This window comes from Chiloscyllium punctatum, chromosome 33, assembly GCF_047496795.1.
Source record: "Chiloscyllium punctatum isolate Juve2018m chromosome 33, sChiPun1.3, whole genome shotgun sequence".
Taxonomy (NCBI): Eukaryota; Metazoa; Chordata; class Chondrichthyes; order Orectolobiformes; family Hemiscylliidae; genus Chiloscyllium; species Chiloscyllium punctatum.
In genome coordinates, this window is record NC_092771.1 from 27,351,927 (window position 1) to 27,379,454 (window position 27,528).

The 27,528-nt window shown below is 43.2% G+C and overlaps 1 protein-coding gene across 1 annotated transcript in view; it reads right to left on the reverse strand.

Annotated features, from left to right (window-relative positions):
• Positions 1 to 27,528, reverse strand: part of snupn (snurportin 1) — a 42,485-nt gene that overhangs the window by 12,250 nt on the left and 2,707 nt on the right. The window contains exons 2-5 of the mRNA XM_072553221.1: positions 23,644 to 23,809; positions 21,636 to 21,780; positions 5,250 to 5,354; positions 3,540 to 3,636 (exon numbers count right to left, since the gene is read on the reverse strand). Coding sequence (XP_072409322.1) covers positions 3,540 to 3,636; positions 5,250 to 5,354; positions 21,636 to 21,780; positions 23,644 to 23,801 — 505 coding nt within the window. The 5' untranslated portion in view covers positions 23,802 to 23,809. The remainder of the gene's footprint in view (positions 1 to 3,539; positions 3,637 to 5,249; positions 5,355 to 21,635; positions 21,781 to 23,643; positions 23,810 to 27,528) is intronic.

A 27,528-nucleotide genomic window follows, 5' to 3' on the forward strand; every position in this document is an offset into this window, starting at 1 on the left:
AGTGAGGACTGCAGATGCTGGAGATCAGAGCTGAAGAATGTGTTGCTGGAAAAGTGCAGCAGGTCAGGCAGCATCCAAGGAGCAGGAGAATCGACCTTCGATTCCTGAAGAAGGGCTGATGCCCGAAACGTCGATTCTCCTGTTCCTTGGATGCTGCCTGACCTGCTGCACTTTTCCAGCAACACATTTTCAGCACTACATGATTTTCAGCATGTCTGTCAAGGAAACTTTTAGCCTTCTCTCAAGAGAACAGTCCTAACTTCTCTAATCAAACTAAAAGATTTGGATACAATACTCCAACTGAGACCAAATCAGAATTCAATGAAAGGTTCATTACAACTTCTTTGTTTTGATACTCTATAATCTATTGATAAATCTCAGTAACTGCACACCTTGTTAAACATTTTTTTGAAGTGTCCTGCCACCGTTTCATTTCAAAAGTTAAGTCAGCTCCCAGACACTGTCAGACTCAGTGAGAAATCTATACCTCCACACATCATCCATACAGCAAACCTCAGTTGGTAATCACTTCTTAGGCAATTTTAAAAAGAATTCTCTCTTTAAATGTAGCTCATCCAGCTAGCTCAATGGATAGGGGCAATACTGAAGCTGACAGAGGGCTGATGTTTGTTTCCAGCTCCATGCACAGTAAGGGCAGACACTGTGATGAACCTCTCAGCCCAATAGCACAAATTACACGTAAAACAAAACATAAAACTCAATCAATCACAGCACCTCATTAAGTCTGAACTCTCAATCCTTGCTGAAAGACACGATGAACATTGATCTGATCTCAGTACAGTTGTTAACAGTTATCATAAGTAGCGCCTGTACTACATATTCACCCCCAATACAGGAGTCAGTTCCAAAGGCACCACTTCTCTAGTACTCAAACAGTTCACTAAGTTCTTGCTCTGATCTCAGTTCCAGACAAAACTCTGCTGACTTTAGGCACTTGGATTTCATGCTGCAGTTGCAATCAGCTGTCAGCACCTTGTTAAACTTTGATCACCTCTGTGCTGAGAAGCAGATACAGCTGCTGCTAACTAGCAGGAAAAGCAGCTGCTAACTGGAGATTGTTCAATTTTTAAATGTTTACTGCTTACCGCTGATAACGGGCAAATCTCATCAACATGAAACTTGGCCATAATACACATTGGGAACTATGTTCAAAGTTTAGTGGAGTTTTATTGACCCTTACATTACTGGAGAAGATTCTTAGGAACAGGATTTACTTGCATTTGGAAAAGTATGGACTTACTAGGAATAGTCAATATGGCTTTATGCAAGGGATGTCTTGACTCACAAACTTGAGTTTTTTGAAGAAGTGAAGATGACGGACGTCAGGGCAGTGGATGTTGTCTACATGGAGTTTACTAAAGCATTTGACAAGGCCCCTCATGGTACACTGGTCTAGCAGATTAAGTTGCATGGAATTCATGGTGAGTTGGCAAGTTGGATACAAAATTGGCTTTCTCAGAGAAGATAGAGGATAGTCGTGGAGGGGTGCTTTTCTGATGGGGTCTGATAGTGGTGGGATCAGTGCTGGGACTTCTTATTTGTTAAGAAGTTTCACAGATGACACAAAAAGTTGGTGGAATTGCGGACACTGAGGAAGGTTATCAAAGGATACAGATCAGTTGAAAACTTAGATAGGAAACAACAGATGAAATTTAATCCAGACAAATGTGAGGTGATGCATTTTGGGAGGTCAAATGCAAGAGGAAGTATGCAGTAAATAGTAGGACCCTTAGGAGCATTGATTCGCAGAGGGATCTTGGGGTGAAAGTCTATAGTTCCCTGAAAGTGGCAACACAAGTGGATAAGGTGGTAACGGCATGCCTTTATTGGTCAGGGCACTGGATATGAAAGTTGGCACGTCATGTTGCAGTTGTGTAAGATTTCAGTTAAGCCACATTTGGAGGTTTTTTTGCAGTTCTAGTTGCAACACTATAGGGAGGGATGTGGAAGTTTTGGAGAGGGTGCAAAAGAGATTGTTGCCCTGGACTGGAGTGTATTAGCTATCAGGTGAGATTGAATAAACTTGGACTGTTTTCACTAGAGGTGGTGGCAGAGGTGTAGATCATAGAAGTACGTGAAATTATGAGAGCACAGCTAGGATGGATAATCAGTCTTTTTTAGGGTGCAAATATCAAATACTAGGTTTAAAGTGAGACCGGGAAACTTAAAAGGAGGAGATGTGTATGGAAAGTTTTTTTAAGTCGAGGGTGGTAGGTGTCTAGAACACACTGCCAGGGGAGACGGTTGAAGCAGATATGTCATCAAGGTTTAAGAGGCTCTTAAACAGACATGAACAGGTAGGGAACAGAGGGATACAGACCATGTGCAGGCAGATGGGATTAGTTCAAAATGGTATCATGGTTGGTACACATATGGTGGGCCAAAGTGCCTTTCCCTGTGCTGTACTGTTCCATGTTCGGAAATATGAAAGAATTATTTCCACTGGTCGATAGTTTATGTTCTTATATTAGAAGTCAGGCAGGTTTCATTGCAGAGTTTGTTAGAATATAGAATTCCTGATCAGAAACAGCAGTGGAACCAGAATCCATGGAACCTTTCTAAAAAAAAAGGAAGTTGGTTAAATATTTGGAACGCAAAAAAAAACACTAATTTGAAGTGCAGTGGGAAAGGGTGGGAGGAAGGAATTTTTCAGAGAGCCAACATAGGCACAGAAAGCTGAATGACTCCCTTCCAACACCATACAATTCTAATCCTGTGTTCTACTTTGTCTCTCGTGGGTCATGAAACAGCATGAGGGCAGATCTTTCTGTTCAAATTGAGCAAACTCATTAAAAACTATAATTTATAAAAGCAACTCACTAAAGCTTCTTCATCAGCTCATTCCAAATGCTCAACCTCTACTATTTAGGAGCAAAAGGGTTGCCAAGTCACTAACCATCCTGACTCTAAATCTTGGAACAATTCCCCACCCCCCCTACATCCCATCAGCCTTATGGGTCTACCTAGACCAAGTGGACCACAGCAGTCCAAGGTACCAGATCAACTCCACCTTCTCAATGGTGATTAGGGACAGTACATAAGAAATAAGCACAGGAGTAGGCTGTTCGACCCCTCTAGCCTGCTCGACCCCTCTAGCCTGCTCTGCCATTCAACAGGATCATGGCTGCTCGGACATTCCTTACACATACCTTTCTGACCATTCCCTATAACTCTTGATTCCCCAAATGATCAAGAACCTATCTCAACCTTAAATAGACACAAGGACTCTACCCTCACAGGTCTCTGTGATAAGGAGTTCAGAGAGAAGAAATTCTTCTTGATCTCAGTCTTAGATTCCAAATAAAGGGATGTTAATTTATGTCCTCTGGTCCTACACTCTCCCAAGGAGAGAAACATCCTCTCAGCCTTTATCCTGTCAAGCCCCTGAAGAATCCTGCATGCTTCAATGAGATCGCCTCTCTTTCTTCGAAATTCCAATGAGGAGATAAGTAAATGCCGACACAGTTAGCGGAGCCCATATCCTGCAAAGTAACAAATTTTTAAAATCTGGTGTTTACCTTTGCCTGTAGCAGAGTTGTGCCGATTTCCACCAGGGAGGAGTGAGGGAAACCTGTTTACACAGAAACCACTTCTCGTATATGCTGCTGTGCTCCCCTGACCAAAGGGAATCCAATAGAAACTATTAGTGAATCAAATCAGAATCTTGGCTTCATATTCACTTTCCCACTATTCTGTTGTATCTTCTGTTTATAAGACCCCTCCCTCCACGTATCAATGTGCCACATGGTGCAATCTGTGGCCTAACTCCATATACCCGCCTTTGGCCTATATCCCTTAGTATCTTCACTTAATAAAAAAAAAATATCTACCTAAGTTTTACAATTAACTGCCATTTGTGGAAGAGAATTCCAAACAGCTACAACCCTTTTGTATGCAGAAGTGCTTCTTAACATCACTCTTGAATGGTCTGGTCCTAATTTTTAGACTATGTCCTCTAATTCTAGAATTCCCCAAACAGTGGAAACTGTTTATATTTTTTTACCCTGTTGTTTCCTGATATGATCTTGAAAACTTCAAATCAGACCACCCCTTAATCTTCTCGAGAAAACAGGCCTAATTTGTATAACATCTCTTCATAATTTACCCCTGAAATCCAGATTTCATGCTTGTAGAACTATATTGTAGCCCCTCCAAAGCCAATATATCCTTCCTGGAGTGTGATGCTCAGATCTGCTAGTAGTACTCCAAATGGAATCTACAACTTCATCATGACTTTTGCATCTTTGTACTCCAATCCTCTCGATATAAAAGCCAGCATTCCACGGTCTTCCTAAATTATCTGCCACCACCCATTTGTGGCATTTTAAAGACCAATGCAACTGGACCCCAAAATGGTTTGGATAGCCACTGTATTTAACGTCATACTGTCTAGAAAGTAGCTGATTTGCCCTGGTTTGGACTAAAATAGATAACCTCAGTTGTTTACATTGAAATTCATTTGCTAAGGTTTTACCCATTCACAACCTTTTATAATTTTGTGTGATAATCTACATTGTCTACAATAGCCTACAATATATTTTCTTCCTCTTTTTTTGGTTTTAGGGGGTGCTCTGTGCCTCCTTCAGTTTATTCCTTTCCCCCTGTTCACTCCACAGGATTCTTTCACACCACCCAGGCAGGCACTCATTGCCTGGTTTCTAATAAAGCAGTTCTGACAAAAGTCAGGATTGAGATATATTAATGATGACCAATTAATAGATGCAACGTTTTAAATGACTTCTCCCCAGAAACATCGCGCACACATTAATTTTTAAAATTAATTCTTGCGCATCATTCTTCTTAATCTATAGCTTGTTTATATATGAGTAGTTTCCACATTTTTATAACATGAATCACAGTTCCATCTTTTCAGATTATTTTAGGTCATGAACAATCTCTTGCTGGCCTATCCTTTATGTACCGCTGTCTTACATCAGAATGAAATTCTCTCTCCTGACTTCTATGCCAGGACTTTCCCTTTTCTGACCCCAAACATCAAACAATTCCCAGTTTTTTTCCAATCTGGCAGTACATGCTAGTGAAGCTGCTCAAATGTTGGTGCTGAATAGTGGATTGTGACTGCTAGTCTCTGACAGTTTTGCACCATTGTATCCTACATTAATACTGCAACTCTTAAAAGGGAGCACACTGTGTGAATTCACATCTGGCAGCCATAAGGCTTGACCAATTGTGCAGGGCAGAAGGGATTTCAGGCATTCTGCACTTACTCTGGAAGCTATGATGAGAGTCCGCTTGCCAACAGGACAGACCACCAGCAGCCATTCTTCAACCAGGTCACTGGGTACATCCACCAGCCACTCAGAAAGCATCAACTGCAAGAAACAGAGGCACAGCCAATTACAGACAACTTCTTTGCAAAGTTGCTCAGGAAGTATCAAATTCCTTACACTGCACTAGTATACTTAAGATATTCCACATGCTCAATATGAATGCTTAAAGCAATAAAGAGAATTAATATAGTTACTGAATTGTAAGCAAAATACTGCAGATGTTGGGAATCTGAAAACGCCCGAAAAACTCAGCATTTGTGAAACAAGAAACAAAGTTATTGTTTTGAGTTGTATAATTCCAAGGAAGTAATATTTGGCTCAAAACAGATGAGTCTCTATGCAGATACTGCCTGGAAAGTGTTTGCAGTACATTCTGTTGTCATTTAAAAGCTCATTAGGGCTTGTTCTAGGAGAAAACCAATTCAAAGACGAGCATTCCACATCTATGCTCTCCTTGGAAAATGTAAGTTGTGTATTAATTGTGTTTAATAGTATATAGGTGGTGTACAAGCTTTACCTGGGGTTTCATTTGAACACCCAGACATAGTAGGACTCTTGTGGTGCAGTGGTAGTATCCTTTTCCCTAGGCCAGAATGTCTGGGTTCAAGTCCCACCTGCCCTGAAGATGTGTCAAGACTTTTCCAAAACACAGTTAAAAATCATACGACACCAGGTTCTAGTCCAACAGGTTTCCAAATCATTTCCAAAACAGGTTAGCCAGATAAATTTACACAGATACAATTAACCCAGTGCAAGCAGATCAGAGGTCCTCCTCACGGATGGAGGCCTGCACTCTAGTCTCTTGAGAGAAGAAACATGCAATCCACCAATATACTTGGGTCTTCCACAGCCAGAGTGTCACAGGGCTGGGGTGCATCATCTCTCCCTACAACAACACCCAATTTAAATATTTCATGTTTCATTTGAACATTTGATTTTTGTTAGAGTGTCCCTTTAAGACACTATTGGTCAGTCAAAGCAGTATAAATAGGTACTGACTGAAACTGTAGCAGGGTTGAGTTAAGATGTATGTGCCTGTAACAAGTGTAAAACCAAATAAAGATTTGCTACAGTACTACTAGTCACCAACTGGCTATGTGGAAGTTAATAGAAAATGATTATACAGAAGTCTTAAAAATCTTTTGGTCTTTGTGGAATCCTGTGTATTGTTTATTTCTCCAATTAAATGAGAAAACAGTTTTACTTCTGTTACAAAAACAGAAATTGCTGGAAAAGCTCAGCAGGTCTGGTAGTATCTGTGTAGAGAAGATCAGAGTTAACTTTTCAGGTCTAGTGACCCCTCCTCAGAACTTCTGTTATACCTCATTGGGATAGTGCACTAAACTGAGTCATCACAAAAATTAAAATTTGTTATTAAAGTACAAAAATCCCCAATTTACTTGCTAAATAGACAGACGCTAACAGAAAACATGGACCAGGTTTCTCACTTGGCAAACCTATTATTTACAACAAATAAATAGAACTCAAACAATTCCTTCCTTAATTTTACAATAGTCCTGTTCTCCAACTTCAGTCCACGATTAAAGATACAGAAAAATAAAAATGTATTGCCTGCACATACAGGCCAATTACTACAATTGTGTCTCCTGCTCAAGAATCACAATCTTATCTTTCAGTGAGTCAGCCATGCACACTCACATCAGAAGCTTGTGGTATGAAAGTCCATTCTAGAGACCTAAGTACAAAACACTGCCTCGAGTGTAATACTGAGGAAGGGCTGCCTTGTAGGAGGTACGGTCTTTCCAACTCTCTTCTCAGATGAAGGTATAAGATTCCACAGCACTATTTAAGGAAGGTTCTTTTTGGGTGGACGTGGGTACTGCAGATGATGGAGATTAGAGTGGTGCTGGAAAAGCACAGCATCCGAGGAGCAGGAAAATCAACGTTTCGGGCAAAATCCCTTCATCAGGTTCTTCTCTGTATTCTTCCAATATTTATCCCTCAATAAACTTCATGAAAATGGATAATCTGGCCATTTTCATACTGCTGATTGACAGACCATTCTGAGTACAAATCTACTGTCGTGTCACATGCAGAACACGTCCCACTTAAAAAAAAAATTGCTTGTAAAGCACTGAGGTTTTGTAAGGGGTTACAATAATGCAACCTCTTTCCTTCATCAATCAAGAAGAAGCCTGAACCCAGAATCTCCCATTTATCAGATTTGCAATCTCAGGCAATCCACACACTGCAGGGGGTGCAGCAATTGGAGGCTGTGTGTCTACACAAGGAGAAAAGACTGTGGTGCTGAGAATTATCTCAAGCCAAGTACATGTGCCATACTGCAACTGGTAATGTTGGGGATGAAACTGCTAAATGAGAATGCTTTCATAATCAAGACCCCGTTTATATGCATCAAAATCCAGGCCTAGTTGAAGACAATCAACCAGTTGCAAACAGCACAGATAGCCCACATAAAAAAGGTATGAAAGTCTAAAATCCACTCATCATACGGAGTTACTGTAGTCATATGGACACAATTATATATGAGAAAACATTTCCATTTGGCCCTTCAGGGCAGATCTGTCATTCAATACAATATGGCTGATCTTCTGCGTCACTCACAACCTGCTTCCCACATCACTCAATTCCTTGAAAGACCAAAAACCAGGAGCAATAGGTCAAGTGCCACTTCCCTTTTCAGTGAAACTTCTGTGCCAAATACTGGAACTCGACGCAGGAAAAGGTTCAATTAGTGACCTTCCATTCAGATCATTTACGGGTAATGTTTTTCTTTTGTGTTTCAACATTCGCAATAGTTGGCAGGTTCACAGAAAAGGCTATGTTTACCCCTACAACACAGCGTTGCATACTGGCAGCACACATTATTAACTACATCTGTGCATTTAGGTGACTAGTGCAGGCGTACAATACAAAGCAATAGTATGGACGAACTTGAGCACATGTGGGCATCTAACCTGGAGTGACATTATAAACTGCTGAGCACAAATAGAACAAAATGATAAACTTTGCTCACCTACTCATATTCTTTGAGCGCAACTTGAAATTTAGTGACCGCTTGCTGAGTTGAAATAAGGCAGCAGCTGCATGTAAACACAAACAACGCCAAGTCAACCTGACGTGGAACGACATGCTATTCTTTTGTTTCCATTTGGTCAAAGATTTGGAACACCCTGCTGAACAGCAAGGTCAGTGGTTCTTCACAACATGGTCTACACAGCTCAAGGCAGAAGCTCACCCTGTTCAAGGATAATTGGAGATGCTAGACTTTGCCAACAATGCCCATCTTCAAGAAACTAATTAAAAGAAAAATTCTAGGTGTATGCACATTAAAGCAAAAGATTTGTTAAGATACTTTCCATTTTAGATCCTCTCCCAATTTACCTTACTGGAAAAAACAATATTAAAAAGCTTTTGTAATTGGACCAAGATCACATACACTAAACCTAAAAGAGAGCACAGCTCCTGCACACAGGGAACTTGCCAATTCATCAAATGTTGCGTGTTTTAAGCCAGGGTTTAATTCTTGGAAGAGACCAATCGATGCACGCGCCTTCCTCAATGCAGTAGACCACTGGCAAAGTGAATCTGGCATTGTCCTCTATGCTAACCAAATGATGGACTGCTCCCAAACCTGACTAATCTCAAAATAAGAGTCAAAAAGGGTGGTGCTGCAAAAAAAAAACACAGTAAGTCTGGCAGCATGAGAGGAGGACAGTTGACATTTTGGGCATAAGCCCATCTTCAGGTATGCTCCTGATGTTGTTAAACCTAAGAGGGTAAAGAAAAGATTTACAATATGTTGCCAGGACTGGAGGGCTTGGGTTATTGGGAGAGACTGAATAAGTTGAGGCTTTTTCCCCTGGACTGTCAGAGGCTGAGGGGTGACCTCCGAGAGGTTTAGGGGGGTGTCCAAAACAAGGGGGCATAGGTTTCAGGTGATAGGGGAAAGATTAAAAAAAAAAGTACCTTTTCAAGTAGAGGGGTGGTGTGCGTATTGAACAAGCTGCCGAAGGAAGTGGTGGAGGCGGGTACAATTATAACATTTAAAAGGCATTTGTATGGGCAGATGAATAAGAAAGGTTTAGGGGCCAAATGTTGGCAAACGGGATATGTGGTTAATACGATGAGTTGGACCAAATGGTGTCTTTCCATGCTATGGTACTCTATGACCCTACAATTAGCTCGCTTAGAAAAAATCCTGAACACAGCAGAAACGATGTTTAGTTAATCAACCCCTTTGCATTGCTAAATGAACAACAAAGAACAGTACAGCACAGCAATAGGCCCTTTGGCCCACCAAGACTGCACTGACACATGACATCTTTCTAAACAAAAAAAAATTGTGTTTCTACGTTGTCCGTATCCCTCTGTTTCCTACCTATTCATATATCTGTCAAGATGTCACTTCAACATTGCTGTTGTATCCAGCCCCACCACCTCCTCTGGCAGCACATTCCAGGTAATTACCACCCTCTTTAAAAAAAACATGCCTCTCACATCTCCTTTAAACTTTACCCCTTTTACCTCAAGCCTATGCCCCCTAGTAACTGAACCTTCAGAAAAAAAAAGGTTCTGACTATCCATTCTGTCCATGCCTCTCATAATTCTGTAAACTTTTAACTCAGCCCCCCAATTTGGGCAGCACGGTGACACAGTGGTTAGCACTGCTGCCTCACAGTGCCAGAGACCTGGGTTCAATTCCCTCCTCAGGCGACTGACTGTGTGGAGTTTGCACATTCTCCCTGTGTCTGCGTGGGTTTCCTCCGGGTGCTCCGGTTTCCTCCCACAGTCCAAAGATGTGCAGGTCAGGTGAATTGGCCACGCTAAATTGCCCATAGTGTTAGGTAAGGGGTAGATGTAGGGGTATGGGTGGGTTGCGCTTCGGCGGGGCGGTGTGGACTTGTTGGGCCGAAGGGCCTGTTTCCACACTGTAAGTAATCTAATCTAATCTAATTCTTTTGATGCCTTAATGAAAAAAAGTTTGCCTAATCTAATCTATCCTCATAGCTAATAGCCTCCAAACCATGCTGTGTAAATCATTTTTGTACCCTCTTCAAAGCCTCAACATTCCTTCTGGTAGTGTCGCAACCAGGCCTGTATACAATATCCCAAATGCGGCCGAACTAAAGTACTATATAGCTACAACATGACTTACCAACTTTTATATTCCATGCCCCGACCAATGAAGAAAACCATGCCAAATGACTTCTTGACCACATTATCTACAGTTGTTGCCACTTTCAGGGAACTAGGTACCTGTACCCCAGATCCCTCTGCATGTTGAAGTTACTAAGAGTTTGACTATTGATTATATATTTCCCTCCTGCATTAGATCTTCCAAAATGCATCATCTCATATTTAAGGGCGAATTACTGGAGATGCTGGAATTTAAATCGAAAACAAAAAAAAATGCCAAAGATCACAGACTGATGAAAAGTCATTTAGACTCGAAACACTAGCTTTGTCTCTCTTGATGGATACACCCTAACCCACTGTGATCTCCAACATTTCAGTTCATCTCATATTTGTCCAGATTAAACTCCATTTGCAACTTCTCTGCCCAAGTGTCCAAGCTATCTATATCCTGCTGTATCCTTTGGCAATTTTCCTCACTATCTACAGTTCCCCAAATCTTTATGTTGTCTGCAAACTTACTAATCAAGCCACCTACATTTTCCTTCAAATCATTTATATATTACAGACAACTGCAATAATCCTTGTGGATCACTGGTCACAGACCTGTAGTCAGAAAAACACCCTTCCACCACTACTCTCCATCTTCTACGATGGAGCCAGTTCCGCATCAATTTCAGTAGCTCACTGCAGATCCCATGTGAATTCACTTTCTGTATCAGTTTGCCATGAGGGACCTTGTCAAAGGCCTTGCTGAAGTCCACATAGACAACGTGTACTGCCCTACCCTCAACCACCGTTGTCACTTCCTTAAAAAAACTCTATCAAATTTGAGAGAGATGATTTCCTCTACATAAAGCCATGCTGCTTATCACTGATAAGTTCATATTTTCCAAAATGTGAGTAAATTGTATCTCTAACAATCTTCTCCAATAATTTCCCTCCAACTGATGTAAAGCTCTCTGGCCTGTAATTTTTATGATTATCCCTTTTACCCTTCTTAAACAAAGGAACAGTGTTGGCTATTCTTCAGTCCTCTGGGACCTCTCCTGTGACGGAAGAGGATACAAAGATTTCAGACAAGGCCCCAGCCATTTCATCATGAGGTCTCCCTTTAGCATTTTGGGTTCGATCCCATCAACTACTGGGGACTTGTCTACCTTAATGCTTTTAAAACAACCAATGCCACGTCGTTTTATTCACATGCCCTAGAATATCAACATATCCCTCTCTAGACTCCACCCACCATGTCCTTCTCCTTTGTGAACACCTATGCAAAGTAATCATTAAGGATCTCATCCACTTTCTCCAGCTTTCCTTTTGTCCTGGAGTGAAGCTATCCTTTTCCTAGTTACCCTCTTGCTCCCTACATTCACATGAAATGTCTTGGGTGTTCTTCCTTAATTGTGCTTGCCAAAGACATTTCATGGCCCCTTTTAGCCCTCTTAATTTCTTGTGAGTTCTTTTCTGCTGTCTTTGGCTTTTTAGAGGGCTTTGTTGTCTTCAGTTTCCCAAACCTTGCGTAGCCCTTTTTTCTTGACTGAGCTCTGAATTTCTTGTCACCCAAGGCTCCTGATTCTTGCTGTCCTTGTCCTTAATTTTCACAGAAACATGCTGGTCCTGAACTCTAAACAGGTCTTCAAAAGACTCCCACATGACAGGTGTAGACTTACCTTTGAATAGCCACCCAATCTACATTCCTTAGCTCCGACTTAATATTGTGGTACTTAGCTTTTCCCCTATTTCGTACTTTCATCCGAGGGTTACTCTTATTCTGATCAATAATAATAAAACTTACACAATTATGGTCATTGTTGCGAAAATGCTCTCCCACTGATACTGCTATGACCTGGTCTAGTTCATTTCCCAACACTAGATATATTATGGCCCCTTTCCTCATTGGACTATTTACATATTGTTTCAAGAAAAACTATCCTACACAGCTAACAAATTCTGACATTCCCTCCCCTCAAATCCAAGCACTAAGCAAGTCCAGTCAATATAGGGGACTCACCACAGCAATCCTTTTGTTTTTATGTTTTTCCAAAATCTCCCCTATATCTGCTCCACTACCACCCAGAAGCTATTGGAAGGCCTGTAGTACAATCCCAAAGTGATTCATCCTTCCTGTTTGTGAGCTCTACCTATATTGCCTTGCTGGGTGAGCCCTTAAAGGTGTTCTCCTTCTGTGCAGCTGTTATATTCTCCCTTACCAGTAAGGCAACTTCCCCACCTCTTTTACATTCCTCTCTCTCTCACCTGAATCATTTAAAGCTAAGTCTGACCCATCCAGGCCTTCACCGGTGATATCAATGCTGGAGAGCAGCTGTTTCTATGTTTGAGTGGATTCAATTACATTAATCGAGCTACAAATCTTAACGAAGCTTCACCAGCTGAGAATACCCCTAAGTGCCTTATTTTTGATGTGTAGTCACTTACTGCGCAGGAAACACAGCAGCCAGCTTGTGCACAGCAATCCACAGCAACCAGATTTATTTTTAAAGTGATGTTAATTGATGGAGAGAACTCCCCTGCTATTATCCCCAAGGAGTAGAATGGGATCTTTTACAACCTCCACAAGAGGGCAAATAATTTAACGTTTCTGAAGGTTGGACTGGACTAAGAGTTGACCCCTGACACAGGCAGTTATGGGAAACAAGGATCAATTTTACCCCTGGGGCACAGACTAAGCACTCGTGGAAGGGGATAAGTGTGGCATGTGACCTCCCTTTACAGATCCCTAAACTACTTCGACGGTTTAGACAGTGAACTAATTGTTCATTTTTGGTGACAGCAAAATGCAGAGAGAAAATATATATGCTGCAATATAGAGAGATATGATGGAACAGAAGCATTTTTGGAGAAATCACTATTTAAGGAACTTCCAAGAATCAGAAATAGTTCAAATAATTCAATTTCATGTCTGTACACTGTAACAGGGGCCAACTGTGAAAAGCAGAGCCCATCTAGACTATAAACTCTATGCACTGTATGCTCTCCTGGAATATACTCTCTGTAGTGCCGATTTTATTTATTTCCTGGTCCTCTCATTATAGACTCAAAATAGACTTCAATCATGGATTTTTTTTTCAAAGGTGATGCTGAGTGGGATAACTGTTGAGCACCGAAGGACTCACTGACTGAACTGACTGGAGTAAGTGAGTATGTTATAATCATGGAAACCCTTCTCCAACCTCAAAATATCCTCTGGAGAGCTGCATCTTGAAGGACGTTGAGCAAATTCTGGTGATATAACTCATTTATAAGGTGAAAAGATTCCATGCAAATAAGAGCATAGAACATAGGATCAGAATTTGACCATTCGGCCCACTGAATTTGTTTCACCATTCAATCATAGCTGATATATTTCTCAACCCCATTCTCCTGCTTTTCCCCTGACACATTTGATCTCCTTTCTAATCAAAAACCTATCTCTGCCTTAAATATACTTAATGACTTGACCTCCATGGCCTTCTCTGGCTAAATAAATTCCTCTCAGTTCTAAAGGGTCGTCCCTTCACTCCAAGGCTGCGTCCTTGAGTCCTAATCTCTCTACTAGTGGAAATATATTCTCTACATCCACTCTATTCAGACCTCTCAGTATCCTGCAAATTTCACTGAGACCCTGCCTCATCAAGTACAGACCCAGAGTCCTCAACCATTGCTCATGACAAGCTCTTCGAGCCCAGGATCATTCTTGTGAACCTCCACTGGACCCCCTTCAAGACCAGCACATTCTTCCACAGATACAGGACTTAAAACTGCTCACAATATTCCAAATGCCGTCTCACTGGAGCCTTATACAGCATCAGCAGTATCTCTCTGTTCTTGTATTCTAGCCCACTTGAAATGAATGCTAACACTGCATTTGCCTTCCTAACTGCCAACTGAATCTGCATTTTAACATTAAGAGAATTTGAACGAGAACTCAAATTTCTGAAGCCTTTCCCCATTTCGAAAATAGTCTATGCCTCCATTCTTCCTACACACGTGCATAACCTCACACTTTCCCACATTGTATTTCATCTTCCACTTCTTTACCCACTCTCCTGGCCTGTCCAAGTCCTCCTGCAGCCTCCTTGTTTCCTCAACATTACTTGTGTCTCCAACTATCTTTGCGTCTTCTGAAAACTTAGCAACAATGCTATTAATTTCTTCATCAAGATTGCAATAGGTTGAGTCAACTGTCTATTTCAAATAAAGGATTCCACTTTGGGTGATATGATTTCTTACACTGTCACACACCAATATAATAGGTTTCTCCTATCAATCTTGACGACCCTCAGTAACCTTTTCAGCCATTATATGTTCAAATCTTTTCTCATACTTTTAGTTCCTTCACACTCAATAGGACTCCAATGTCTAGTAAAATGTTCATCTAGATTCTTGCACACTCTTGCGATGACTTTGGGGGGGGGGGGGGGAAGGGGGGTAGAAAAGACTCCATGCATATTTAAATCTGTTCTCCCCAAAATTGAGAGAGAAGGGCTGTTAAATTTAAATGGCATTTGAAAAATAAAAAATATCCGACTAACACTGGTGAACTGCGTGCATGAACATCCCACTTTATTATCCCTCAAGATTACCCTTGCATCCTAAAAAGGGTGCTGAATGGCTTGGAGAAAGTACTATCATTCAGACATGACAATACTGCCATCTGCAGCAGGCAAGCAGAACTATGTGAAGCAAAATACCATATAACAGTTTCAGGTACTTCTCTGCAAAACATTTTGATCCATAGAAACAACAAAAAATATTGGGCATGATTACAAATAGAGCACCTCTATAAAGCAGTGACTGGACCCACTATTGCTTAGGAGGGAAGTGGCAGCAACACAATTTCCTTTCTGTACATGAAAAACACGACCACCACCGCCTGACCTACTCGCCCATTCAAACAGCGGGAAAAAGCAACTAAAAATGTAGTTAGCAGGACAACGTCGCCACTTAATTCACAGAAGAAGGGCATTCTGCCAAAAGCAAACTCTAATTTATTTTATACATGTAACTGTCTGAGTTAGTTATGTAAAAGTACATTTCTATGTCCTATATATTGACCCAGCCTTTACAACAGTGTCAATGCATTGGCCATGAGGATTTCTGTGCCCTGTCTATATTGCACTATTGCAGCAAGTATTTCTGATCCAGCTGCAGTTATGGATCAATGCAGACTCTGAAGAGCAGCACTGGTGAGCACAGGAACAGGAAAAGCCTGGTGAAGAGAAAGTCTGTCCTCTTTTCATACCATCACATGCTATATTCAGCTACGTTTTGAAGGTCTCAAGCTTTAGTGGTGAATGGCTGAATGGGCGAGTAGGTCAGGTGGTGGTGGTCGCGGTGAGGTGCTGTCAAGTTTGGGGAGGTCATGCATATGTCACCCAAGCCTCTGATGCTCAGCCATAATCATGGAAAATCCCAGGCAAAATTAACCAGCCCACTAGAAGTGTCAATATCCATGACAATTTCAGTGTCTGCGTATGCACATCAGGACCAATGTTCCCTCCAAGGTGTGTGGCCGCTTGAAAGTGCCACTTACGTACATGCCAATACAGTACATAGCTTCTGTTTAAGAAGCTGTTACCATGCACAGCCCTTGGGGATCTGGGCACCAGCAAGAAAATTTAAAAGGAACATTGAGCAAGACTATCACAATTAAACAGCAATTAAATCCATATTTTACTGCTCCGAATCTAGGAAGATTTGGACCATTTGCAAACTTTTCAGGAACACATTCTGACATATCCCCAGGTACTTACTGTAAATAAATGATCATTTATTCAGGAAAGGGGAATCCACAATGACCTGTGCTGAAAAGGCATTATCATCAGGATAACATTATTAAGTTCTAGCGAGAAGCCTTAGAGTCAGAGAGATGTATAGCACAGAAATAGACCCTTCAGTCCAAGTCATCCATGCTGACCAGATATCCTAAATTAATCAAGTCCCATTTGCCAGCACTTTGCCCATATCCCTCTAAACCTTTCCTATTCATGTACCCATCCAGATACCTTTTAAAATGTTGTAATTGCACCAGCCTCAAACTCTTCCTCTGGCAGCTCATTCCATACATGCACCGCACTCTGCGTGAGGAAGGTTGTCCCTTAGGTCTCTTTTATATCTTTTCCCTCTCACCCGAAACCTATGCCCTCTAGTACTGGACTCCCCGATCACAGGGAAAAGACTTTGTCTATTTATCCTATCCATGCCTCTCATGATGTTGTAAACCTCAACAAGGTCACCCCTCAGCCTCTGACGCTCCAGGGAAAACAAGCACATCCTATTCAGCCTCTTGCTGTAACTCAAATCCTCCAACCCTGGCAACATCCTCATAAATACTTTCTGAACCCATTCAAGTTTCACAACATCTTTCCGATAGGAGGGAGACCAGAATTGCACGCAATATTCTAACAGTGGCCTAACCAATGTCTTGTACAGCTGCAACAGGACCTCCCAACTCCTATACTCAATGTTGTGACCAATACAGGAAAGCATACTAAACGCCTTCTTCACTATCCTATCTACCCGAGACTCCACTTGCAAGGAATTACATACTTGTATTCCAAGGTCTCTTTGCTTAGCAACACTCCATTAAGTGTATAAATCTTACCAGGATTTGCCTTTCCAAAATACAGCAACTCACATTTATCTAAATTAAACTCCATTTACAACTCTTCGGTCCATTGGCCCATCTGATTAAGATCCTGTCCACTACACCTCCAATTTTGGGGTCATCTGCAAATTTATTAACTATACCTCCTATGTTCAAATCCAAACCATTTACATAAATGACGGAAAGCTGTGGACCTAACACTGATCCTTGTTGCACACCACTGATTACAGGCCTCCAGTCTGAAACAGCAACCTGCCACCACCACCCTCTGGCTTCTACCTTTGAGCCAGTTCTGTATCCAATTGGCTAGTTCTCCCTGTATTCCATGAGACCTAACCTTGCTAACAAGTCTACCATGAGTAATCTTGTCAAATGCCTTACTGAGGTCCATATGGATCACATCCACTGCTCTGTCCTCACCATGCCTCTTCGTTACTTCTGCATAAACCACAACCAAGTTAGTGACATATGGTTTCCCACGCAAAAAGCCATGCTGACTATATCTGATCAGTCCTTGCCTTTCGAAACACACATAAATCCTGTCCTTCAGGATTCCCACCAACAACTTGCCCACCACCAATGTCAGGCTCACCAGTCTATAGTTCCCTTGCTTTTCCTTAACACCTTTCTTAAATAATGGCACCACGTTAGCCAACCCCCCAGCCTTCCGGCACATCACCTCTGACTAATGATAATCCAAATATTTCCAAGGGGCCCAGCAATCACTTCCCTCACTACCTACAGAGTTCTTGGGTACAACAGGTCCTGGGGAAATATCCACAGCTTTGTGTTTTAAGAACCCTTCAGGCACCTGGACCACTGTAATATGTACATTTTTCAAGATGCCGCTATTTATATCCTGACATTCTATTACTTCCATGTTTGTCTCCACAGTAACACTGATGCAAAACACTCTTTTAGTATCTCCCCCATCTCCTGCAGTTCCACACATCGGGGCTGCCTTGCTGATTTTTGAGAGGCCCTATTCTCTCCCTAGTTACTCTTTTGTTTTTACAAACGAGGTGCTCCAGTTTCCTCCCACAGTCTAAAGATGTTCCAGTTAGGTGAACTGGCTATGCTAAAATTGCCCAGTGTTAGGTGCATTAGTCAGGGGTAAATATAGGGTAAGGGAATGGGTCTCGGTGGGTTACTCTTCAGAGGGTCAGTGTGGATTTTTTTGGGCCAAATGGCCTATTTCCATACTGTAAGGAATCTAATCTAATCTAAAACAAAACCTCAATATCTCTAGTTATCCAGCATTCCCTACACCTATTAGCCTTGCCTGCGATTCTGACAGGAAAATATTGTCTGTGGACGCTCATTTTCTAATTTTCCAGACATCCCTTTATCTGCAAATATCTGCACCCAATCAACTTTTGAAAGAGCTTGCCTAATAGCATCAAAACTGGCCTTCCTCCTATTTAGAACTTCAACTTTTAGATCAGGTCTATCCTTTTCCATCACTATTTTAAAGCTAATAGAATTATGGTCATTGGCCCGAAAGTGCTCCCTCACTGACACCCAGTCACACGCCCTGCCTTATTTCCAAAGAGTAGGTCAAATTTTGCACCTTCTCTCACATGTACATCCACAAAATGTTCTTGGACACACAAAAAAATTCTTGTCCATCCAAGCCATGAACACTAAAATTATGCTTGGAAAGTTAAAATCCTCTACTATTATCACCCTATTATTCTTACAGATAACAGATCTCTTAACAAATTTGTTTCTGAATTTCCTGCTAACTATTCAGGGTCCTATAATACAATCCCAATAAAGTAATCATTCCTTTCTTATTTCTCAGTTCAACCCAAATAACTTCTCTGGATGTACTCCCAGGAATATCCAAAGTACAGCCGTAATGTTACCTCTTATCAAAAACGCCACTCCCTTCTTTTGCTCCTCTTTCTGTCCTTCCTGTGGCATTTGTATCCTGGAACATTAAGTTGCCAGTCCTGACCATCCCCGACAGGGTATTTCTGTAATTGCTATGATACCCAGCCCCACGTTCCTAACCATGCCTTATGTTCATCTGCCTTCCCTGTTTAGCCTCTTGCATGGAGGTAAATTGAACTACATTTATTTCACTCTCTGCTTTGTTCCTGCCTGCCCTGACTGTTTGTCTTGCTCCTTTTTCCTACGGTACCAGTCTCAAGATTGATATCTTGCTTCACTATCTCCCTGGGTCCCAACTTCCCACCTTACCAGTATATTAGTCCCCTTCCAATGTAAGTGCGATCTGTCCTTCATATACAGGTCATGTCTACCCTAGAAGTGATTCCAACAATCCAAAAATGAGCACCTTTCTCCCTTGCACCAGCTCCTCAGCCAAACATTCATCTGCTCTATCCTCCTTTTCCTACCCTCACTAGCTGATAGCACCTGGAGTAATCCGGATATGACTATCCTCAAGGATCTCTTTTTAAATTCCTGCCTAACCTTCTATTTAGGATCTCATCCTTTTCCTTTCCTGCATCATTAGTTTCACTGCTAGTCCCAGTCCCCTTTGAGAGTATTCTGCATTCTCTCCGAGATATTTTTGATCCCGGGACTGGGAGGCAACACATCATTCTGACTTCTCGCTGTCGGCCATACAAACATCTGTTGTGCCTCTGACTAGAGTCCCCTATCTCAAGTCAATCAATCAATCACTTGGAACCTGACATAACCCTCATAAGCCATTCTCGGTATAAGGAAGTTGGCTGGCCGTGCTACATTCCCCTGAGAGTCCATCGCCCCTTCTATGTTCCAAACAGAATACTTGCTTGAGATGCAGATAGCTGCACAAGACTCCTGTACTACCTGCCTCCCTCTCCTACCTGATTGTATCGGATATCCATCACACCCCCTAGCTCCTGTAAATTGCTCACTGCCTCTAACTGCCGCTCTAATCAATCCATGCAAGTTGATAGGATTTGCAACCAAACACATTTACTGTAGAGAGAATCATCAAATTCTCCCTAAATGGAAATTCTCTCAACATGGAAATTCTCCCTAAATCTCCCACATCTGACAGGAAGAGTATATCAAAGGCCATCTTTGCACCTTAACAATCTACAGAAAATAGCAGTCTTACTGCTCTAAAAGACACTGCTCCAGGTTAACTTTGTACCTATGTTTTATATTTTTTAAATTTAATCAAGAGACAGATCTCAATAAAACATCTAATCAAAAAGAACCCACTCTACTCACTATTAAAAAAAAGACAGCAAGGTTACACTTAAAACCCTTGAACTTATCTGTTCCTGTGTGGAGAGCTCTCCCATATATATTCCTCCAAGGCCAGCTGTGAAATTCACTGTTTGTTCTTTTTTTTTGACACTCCGATGTGCAGAAATACTTGAACTTCAATAGAAAAGGCAGTAGCTGTGCAGATTCACTGCTGAGTCAGACAGAGATTTCTTTCTCTCTTATTGACCATGTGGTGGTCACTTCCTCCTTTCTAAAGTGCTGTTGTTTTGATCATTCCCCACCCCCAAAAGTTCCAATACAATGCAACCAGTTATAGAATAATAATTACTGCTCCTCGAATTCAAGGAAATCATCTCCAAACCTGATACCTGAAAAAAGCAGCTCTTACAGCCACAATTTTTTCCCGTCGTTCACCTTGGATGACCCAGAATCCTTTTTGAACATTCTGTCTTTTCTTCTGACAGCAAGTAGTTTCTTTTAGCATTATCTGGGCATTAGCATATTGGTGGGATCTTGCTTTGCACAACTGACTTCCAGATGCTGTCGTGCTCAACCACAAACTACCGGACAATAAATTGTGCAAGAAAAAAAAGGAAGGTGCATTTACATAATCTCAGGACATTCCAAAGTGCTTTCCTGTCAATGAAAGACTCTTTGACGTGTGGTTACTATTGTAATTGTAGGAAGCACAACCCATCATCCATGACCATGTTCAATTTTAGGGTTATGCCCGTTGCCCTGAACTTTACTACCAGATGTTTGAACCCACTAGGACATTTTCATTGTGAGCCAGAAACTTCCAGCTCCTGGACAGGTGTCACTTTATTAACCCCTGCAATTGGGGCAGATGAATGCATGGGCCAATGAGCTAACCAGATGGAGGGAAGCTCTCACCTCACTTTTCCTTCCTGAATCTCTGAAGAGTCTGACTGGGCTTTAATTCCCCATCATTAGCAATGGTATTCTTCAGGCCCAGGTTTTGTTGACTGATTTAACAGTTGACACAGCCTCGGTCCATTTATATAGACGTAAAGTTAAAAATCGCACAATACCAGGTTATAGTCCAACAGGTTTATTTGGAAGTACAAGCTTTCAGAGTGCTGCTCCTTTGTCAGATAGCTCTGAAAGCTTGTACTTCCAAATAAACCTGTTGGACTATAACCTGGTATTGAGCGATTTTTAACGTGTCCACCCCAGTCCAACATCTGCATCTCAACATCTTATACAGACGTACAAATTTCCATTAAGATCAATGTGCAGGGATTAGGACAGGGAGCCCCACCTTATTTTTCCATATTTGCTTCGGGATTACGCAGCAACCCTACTGCTGAAGCTTGACCCAATTCTTGATCACTATGCTGCAATCAGTGCCTTGTCTTGGTGAATAACTCAATATTCCCAACCTGGTTTGCGTAGCGTTTGGGAAGCTTCTTCTTTGCCAGCTCAACTTCCATTTCGTCTTGCTCCTCTTGTTCCTCCTCACTGTCTTCTCCTGTCCAGTCATCTTCGGCAAGACGCCTTGCGTGGTTAACATAATTCAGTCGCTGCCTTTTGAGGCAGAAGAACAAAGGAAAATTGAGGTCAGTACGGCACAATGTCGTGTATGCTTAAATACAGCACAATGTAGAGAATCTGCATAGTGTCCTTTTCACAACCGCTAGACATTCCAAAGCTCTTTGCAAACAATAAAGCACTTTTGAAGTGAAGCCGCTGTTGTAAATTAGGAAACGTAGCAGCAAGTTTGCACACAGAAAGCTCTCACAAACAAGAACCTGGCAATGACCTGTTAAAACGAAGTGATAGATAAACATTTGCCAGTAAAAGGATGAAATCTTTTGCCCTTTTTGCAAGTAATGCAGTGAGACATTTCATGTTCACTTGAGGGCAGATGGGCCTCAGTTTAATGGTGCATTCAAAGGATAGCTCTTCTGACAAAATTGCTCCCTTTTTAGTACTTCAAAAGTAACAAAATGCAGCTGAAGGATATATTCCCAAAATATCAGCTTGACAGAAACTAGCCAGCAGCATTATAATATTAAAAAAACTAGAAATCTGAAACAAAAACAAGGTGCTAGAGAAACTCAGCAGATCTGGCAACAGAAAGAAACAGAGTTAACATTTCATATCCAGTGACCCTTCTTCAGTCAATTTTCTCGCAGTTTTTATTTTTAAACCATTATGACAATGCCTGGCCTCTATCACAGTCATTTGAGGGATCTTGTTTTGCACAAATTGGCTGCCTCCATTTTTAAATTACATCAATTCTCACTGGATGCATTGCATTGGCTGAAAAGCACTTTGGAACATCATGAGGTTGTGAAGGTGCTATACAGGTGTAAACCCTTCTTTTTGATGGAGGACAGTATGAAATAAACCTTCTGCCACCAGAGAAAAACAACAGGAAGTTGCTGCCGTGCGCTGCAGAACCAATTGATTCATAATCATTTACAGTGGCAATATCTCAGTTAAAATGCAAGTTGCAGCATTTTTGAGCGATGGTCTTCTTTGGTTATAAATGCAGGTCTTGTCTTCTCAAACCCTTGTTCAGGTATTGAATAAATTTAGATGAACACTGCTACCCCCATAACATTCCACATAGATTTATATTTCCCCAAAAGAAGCATAATGAACTTTTGTTCTTGCAAAACAAAATCAGAGGCAGAAGGACCTCTTTAATCAAACAATATAGATCTGATTTTCTTGTTTTCATGGATATACTTCGAATTGGCAAAAACTGATTCAGCAAACAAAACCTCAGTGAAATAGTGTCTTTAATATAATCCCAAGAGTCTACATGAATATTATGAAACAAAACATAGCACTGAGCCATACAGGTCAATACTAAGGCCAGAATTAGAGGAACAAAGTCAGCTCCAAGAATTGTTGAGCTGGAGGCGACTACAGAGAAAAGGAGACACAAGGCTACGGATGGACTGAAAATAAAGATGAGAACTTTAGAACAAAGAAATTGCTTGACTCTGAATCAGCAAGCATTGGGGGGTGTAATTTGCTATGCTTTAGAACTTGAGCAGCGGTTTTGGATGAGCTCCGGTAAACAGGAGGGTAGATATGGGAGGCCTGCCAGCAGTACATAAAAACAGTCAAATCCAAATACAACAAAATTGAGGACAAAAGTTTCAGATTTTTGAGGCCAGAGTGCAGTCAAGGAATATTCACTATCAAAACATAAGCTACTCCAGATTTGTGAATTATGCTACTCAATGTTAATTTTGTCTCCATCACTAATCCATGTATTTTCTATTTGCCAAAGTTAGTGTTGCATTAGCAACAAAACAGTTATCAAGGGCACAGGAAGCGGGAAAAAAAGATAGCATATCCCAGTGGATAAATCCTCAAAATATTCCACAATTTGTATCAATTTAGTTGCTTTCCTTCATTCTAATGACTTACGATTTTTGGTTCTCCAGAAGTTTCCGCCTACGCTCTGCCTGCTCCTGTGTGTTGGATTTGAGTTTGTATTGTGCGAGACGTGGATGTGGAGCAGCAATGCTGTTGAGATCCTGAGAGACTGTAAAGCTGGTGGACAATGCCTGACTTAATTCGTCCATAATGATCCCTATAAAAGCAGAAAAAAGTCCCACCATATTATTTTGGAGGACAGCAATGAAGACGATCGCTTCTGGCCAATATCTATCCCTTAATCAACATTAGTTAAAAAAAATGATCTGTTCATGACCACATTTGCTGTATGAGGTCCACGCAGTGTGTAAGTTGCTTGTTGTGCTTCTTAAATACAACAGATCATAAGTATCAAAAGTGCTGTGAAAGATTTTCTTGGTCTGGGAGGATGGTGTGGGGTGGTGTACAGAGAGCTGTACAGCACAGAAACCAAGCCTTCGGCTCAACCCATCCATGCCGACCAGACATCCTAACCTAATCTAGTCCTATTTTCCAGCATTTGGCCCATATCCCTCTAAACCCTTCCTGTTCATATACCAGCCTTCACCACTTCCTCTGGCAGCTCATTCCATACACACACCACCCTCTTAGTTGCCCTTTTTTTCATTCGTTCATTGGATGAGGATGTTGCTGGCTTATTACCCATCCCTAATTGCCCAGAGGACAGTTAAGAGTCAACTACATTGCTGGGGGTCTGGAGAAACATGGAGGCTAAATGAGATAAGGATCGCAGTTTCCTTCCCTGAAGGCCATTAGATCCCTTAGGTCCCTTTAAAATCTTTCCTCTCTCATCTTAAACCTCTGCCTTCTCGTTCTGGGCTCCCCCATCCCAGGGAAAAGATTTTGTCTATTTATCCTATCCATGCCATTCATGATTTTATAAACCTATCCCTCAGCCTCCGACACTCCTGGGAAAACAATCCAAGCCTATTCAACCTCTCCTAAAGCTCAAATCCTCCAACCCAGGCAACATCCTTGTAAACCTTTTCTGAACCCTTTCAAGTTTCACATCTTTCCGATAGAAAGGAGACCAGAATTGCACGCAATATTCCAACAGAGGCCTAACCAATGACCTGGACAGCCACAACATGATCTGGAGCGTCAGAGGCTGAGTGGTGACCTTATCGAGGTTTACAAAGTTATGAGGGGCATGGATAGGATAAATAGACAAAGTCTTTTCCCTGGGGTCGGGGAGTCCAGAACTAGAGGGCATAGGTTTAGGGCGAGAGGGGAAAGATATAAAAGAGACCTAAGATGCAACTTTTTCACGCAGAGGGTGATATGTGTATGGAATGAATTGCCAGAGGATGTGGTGGAGGCTGGTACAATTGCAACATTTAAGAGGCATTTGGATGGGTATATGAATAGGAAGGGTTTGGAGGGATCTGGGCTAGGTGCTGGCAGGTGGGACTAGATTGGGTTGGGATATCTGGTTGGCATGGACGGGTTGGACCTAAGGGTCTGTTTCCGTGCTGTACATCTCTACGACTCTATGACCCTCCCAACTCCTATACTCAATACTCTGACCAATAAAGGAAAGCATACCAAACGTCTTCTTCACTGGGCAAAAGTGAGGACTGCAGATGCTAGATTAGAGTGGTGCTGGAAAAGCACAGCAGATCAGGCAGCATCTGAGGAGCAGGAAAATCGACATTTCGGGCAAAAACCCTTCATCAGGAGCCTCCAGGGTGGAGAGATAAATGGGGGTGTGGGATGGGGTTGCGGGAAAGGCAGCAAAGAGTACAATAGGTGAATGGGGGTGGGGATGGAGGTGCAGATACGTGGAATGGGAGATTGGCAGGTAGGACAGGACTGAGTTGGAAGCATGGAATTGGGATGGGGGGGAAAATGAGGAAACTAGTGAAGTCCACACTGATGTCCTGTGGGGGAAGTGTTCCGAGGCGGAAGATGAGGCGTTCTTCCTCCAGGCGTCGGGTGGTGAGGGAGTGGCGGTGGAGGAGGCCCAGGACCTGCACGTCCTCGGCAGAGTGGGAGGGGGAGTTGAAATGTTGAGCCACAGGGCGGTGGGGTGATTGGTGCGGGTGTCCCGGAGATGTTCCCTGAAGCGCTCTGCTCGGAGGTATCCAGTCTCCCAAAGTGGAGGAGACCGCATCGGGAGCAATGGATACATTAAATGATATTGGTGGATATGCAGGTGAAACTCTGATGGATATGGAAGGCTCCTTCGTGCCGTGGATGGAGGTGAGGAAGGAGGGGAGGGCACAGGTTTTGCGATTCCTGCAGTGGCAGGGGAAGGTGCCAGGATGTGAGGGTGGGTTGTTGGGGGAAGCGTGAACCTGACCAGGTAGTCACAGAGGGAACGGCCTTTGCGGAAAGCAGAAAGGGGTGGGGAGGAAAATATATCCCTGGTGGTGGGGTCCGTTTGGGAGTGGCGGAAATATCGGTTTATGCGAAGGTTGGTAGGGTGGAAAGTGAGGACCCGGGAGGTTTCTGTTCTTGTTACAGTTGGAGGGGTGGGGTTTGAGGGCGGAGGGGCAGGATGCGGACGAGATGCGTTGGAGGGCATCTTCACGTGGGAAGGGAAATTGCGATCTCGAAAGGAGCCATCTGGTGTTTTCTGTGGTGGAACTGGTCCTCCTGGGAGCAGATACGGCCAAGGCGAAGGAATTGGGAATACAGGATGGCATTTTTGCAAGAGGCAGGGTGGGAAGAGGTGTAATCCAGGTAGCTGTGGGAGTTGGTGGGTTTGTAAAAAATGTCAGTGTCAAGTCGGTCGTCATTAATGGAGATGGAGAGGTCCAGGAAGGGGAGGGTGGTGTCAGAGATGGTCCAGGTAAATTTAAGGTCAGGGTGGATTGTGTTGGTAAAGTTGATGAATTGCCCAACCTCCTCGCGGGAGCATGAGGTGGCGCCAATACAGTCATCAATGTCGCAAAGAGGTGGGGAGTGGTGCCGGTGTAATTACGGAAGATCGACTGTTGTACATAACTGACAAAGAGACAGGCATAGCTGGGGCTCATATGGCTACCCCTTTGGACTGGAGGATTCTTCACTATCCTATCTACCTGCGACTCCACTTTCAAGGAGCTATGAACCTGCACTCCAAGGTCTCTTTGTTCAGCAACGGGGGGGGGGGTGGATGGGATGGTGTTGTCGGGGGGGGGGGGGGATGGTGTTGTCGGGGGGGGGAGGGGGATGGTGTTGTCGGGGGGGGGAGGGGGGATGGCGTTGTCGGGGGGGGGGGGAGGGGGGGATGGTGTTGTCGGGGGGGGGGGGGGAGGGGGGGGATGGTGTTGTCGGGGGGGGAGGGGGGATGGTGTTGTCGGGGGTGGGGGGGGATGGTGTTGTCGGGGGTGGGGGGGGAGGGGGGGATGGTGTTGTCGGGGGTGGGGGGGGATGGTGTTGTCGGGGGTGGGGGGGGATGGTGTTGTCGGGGGTGGGGGGGGGAGGGGGGGATGGTGTTGTCGGGGGTGGGGGGGGGGAGGGGGGATGGTGTTGTCGGGGGTGGGGGGGGATGGTGTTGTCGGGGGGGGGGGGGGGGATGGTGTTGTCGGGGGGTGGGTGGTGGATGGTGTTGTCGGGGGGTGGGTGGTGGATGGTGTTGTTGGGGGGGGCGGGGGATGGTGTTGTCGGGGGTGGGGGGATGGTGTTGTCGGGGGTGGGGGGATGGTGTTGTCGGGGGGGGGGGGATGGTGTTGTCGGGGGTGGGGGGGGGGATGGTGTTGACGGGGGTGGGGGGGGGATGGTGTTGACGGGGGTGGGGGGGGATGGTGTTGTCGGGGGTGGGGGGGGGATGGTGTTGTCGGGGGGGATGGTGTTGTCGGGGGTGAGGGTGTTGTCGGGGGTGGGGGGGGATGGTGTTGTCGGGGGTGGATGGTGATGTCCGGGGGAGGGGGGGATGGTATTGTCGGGGGA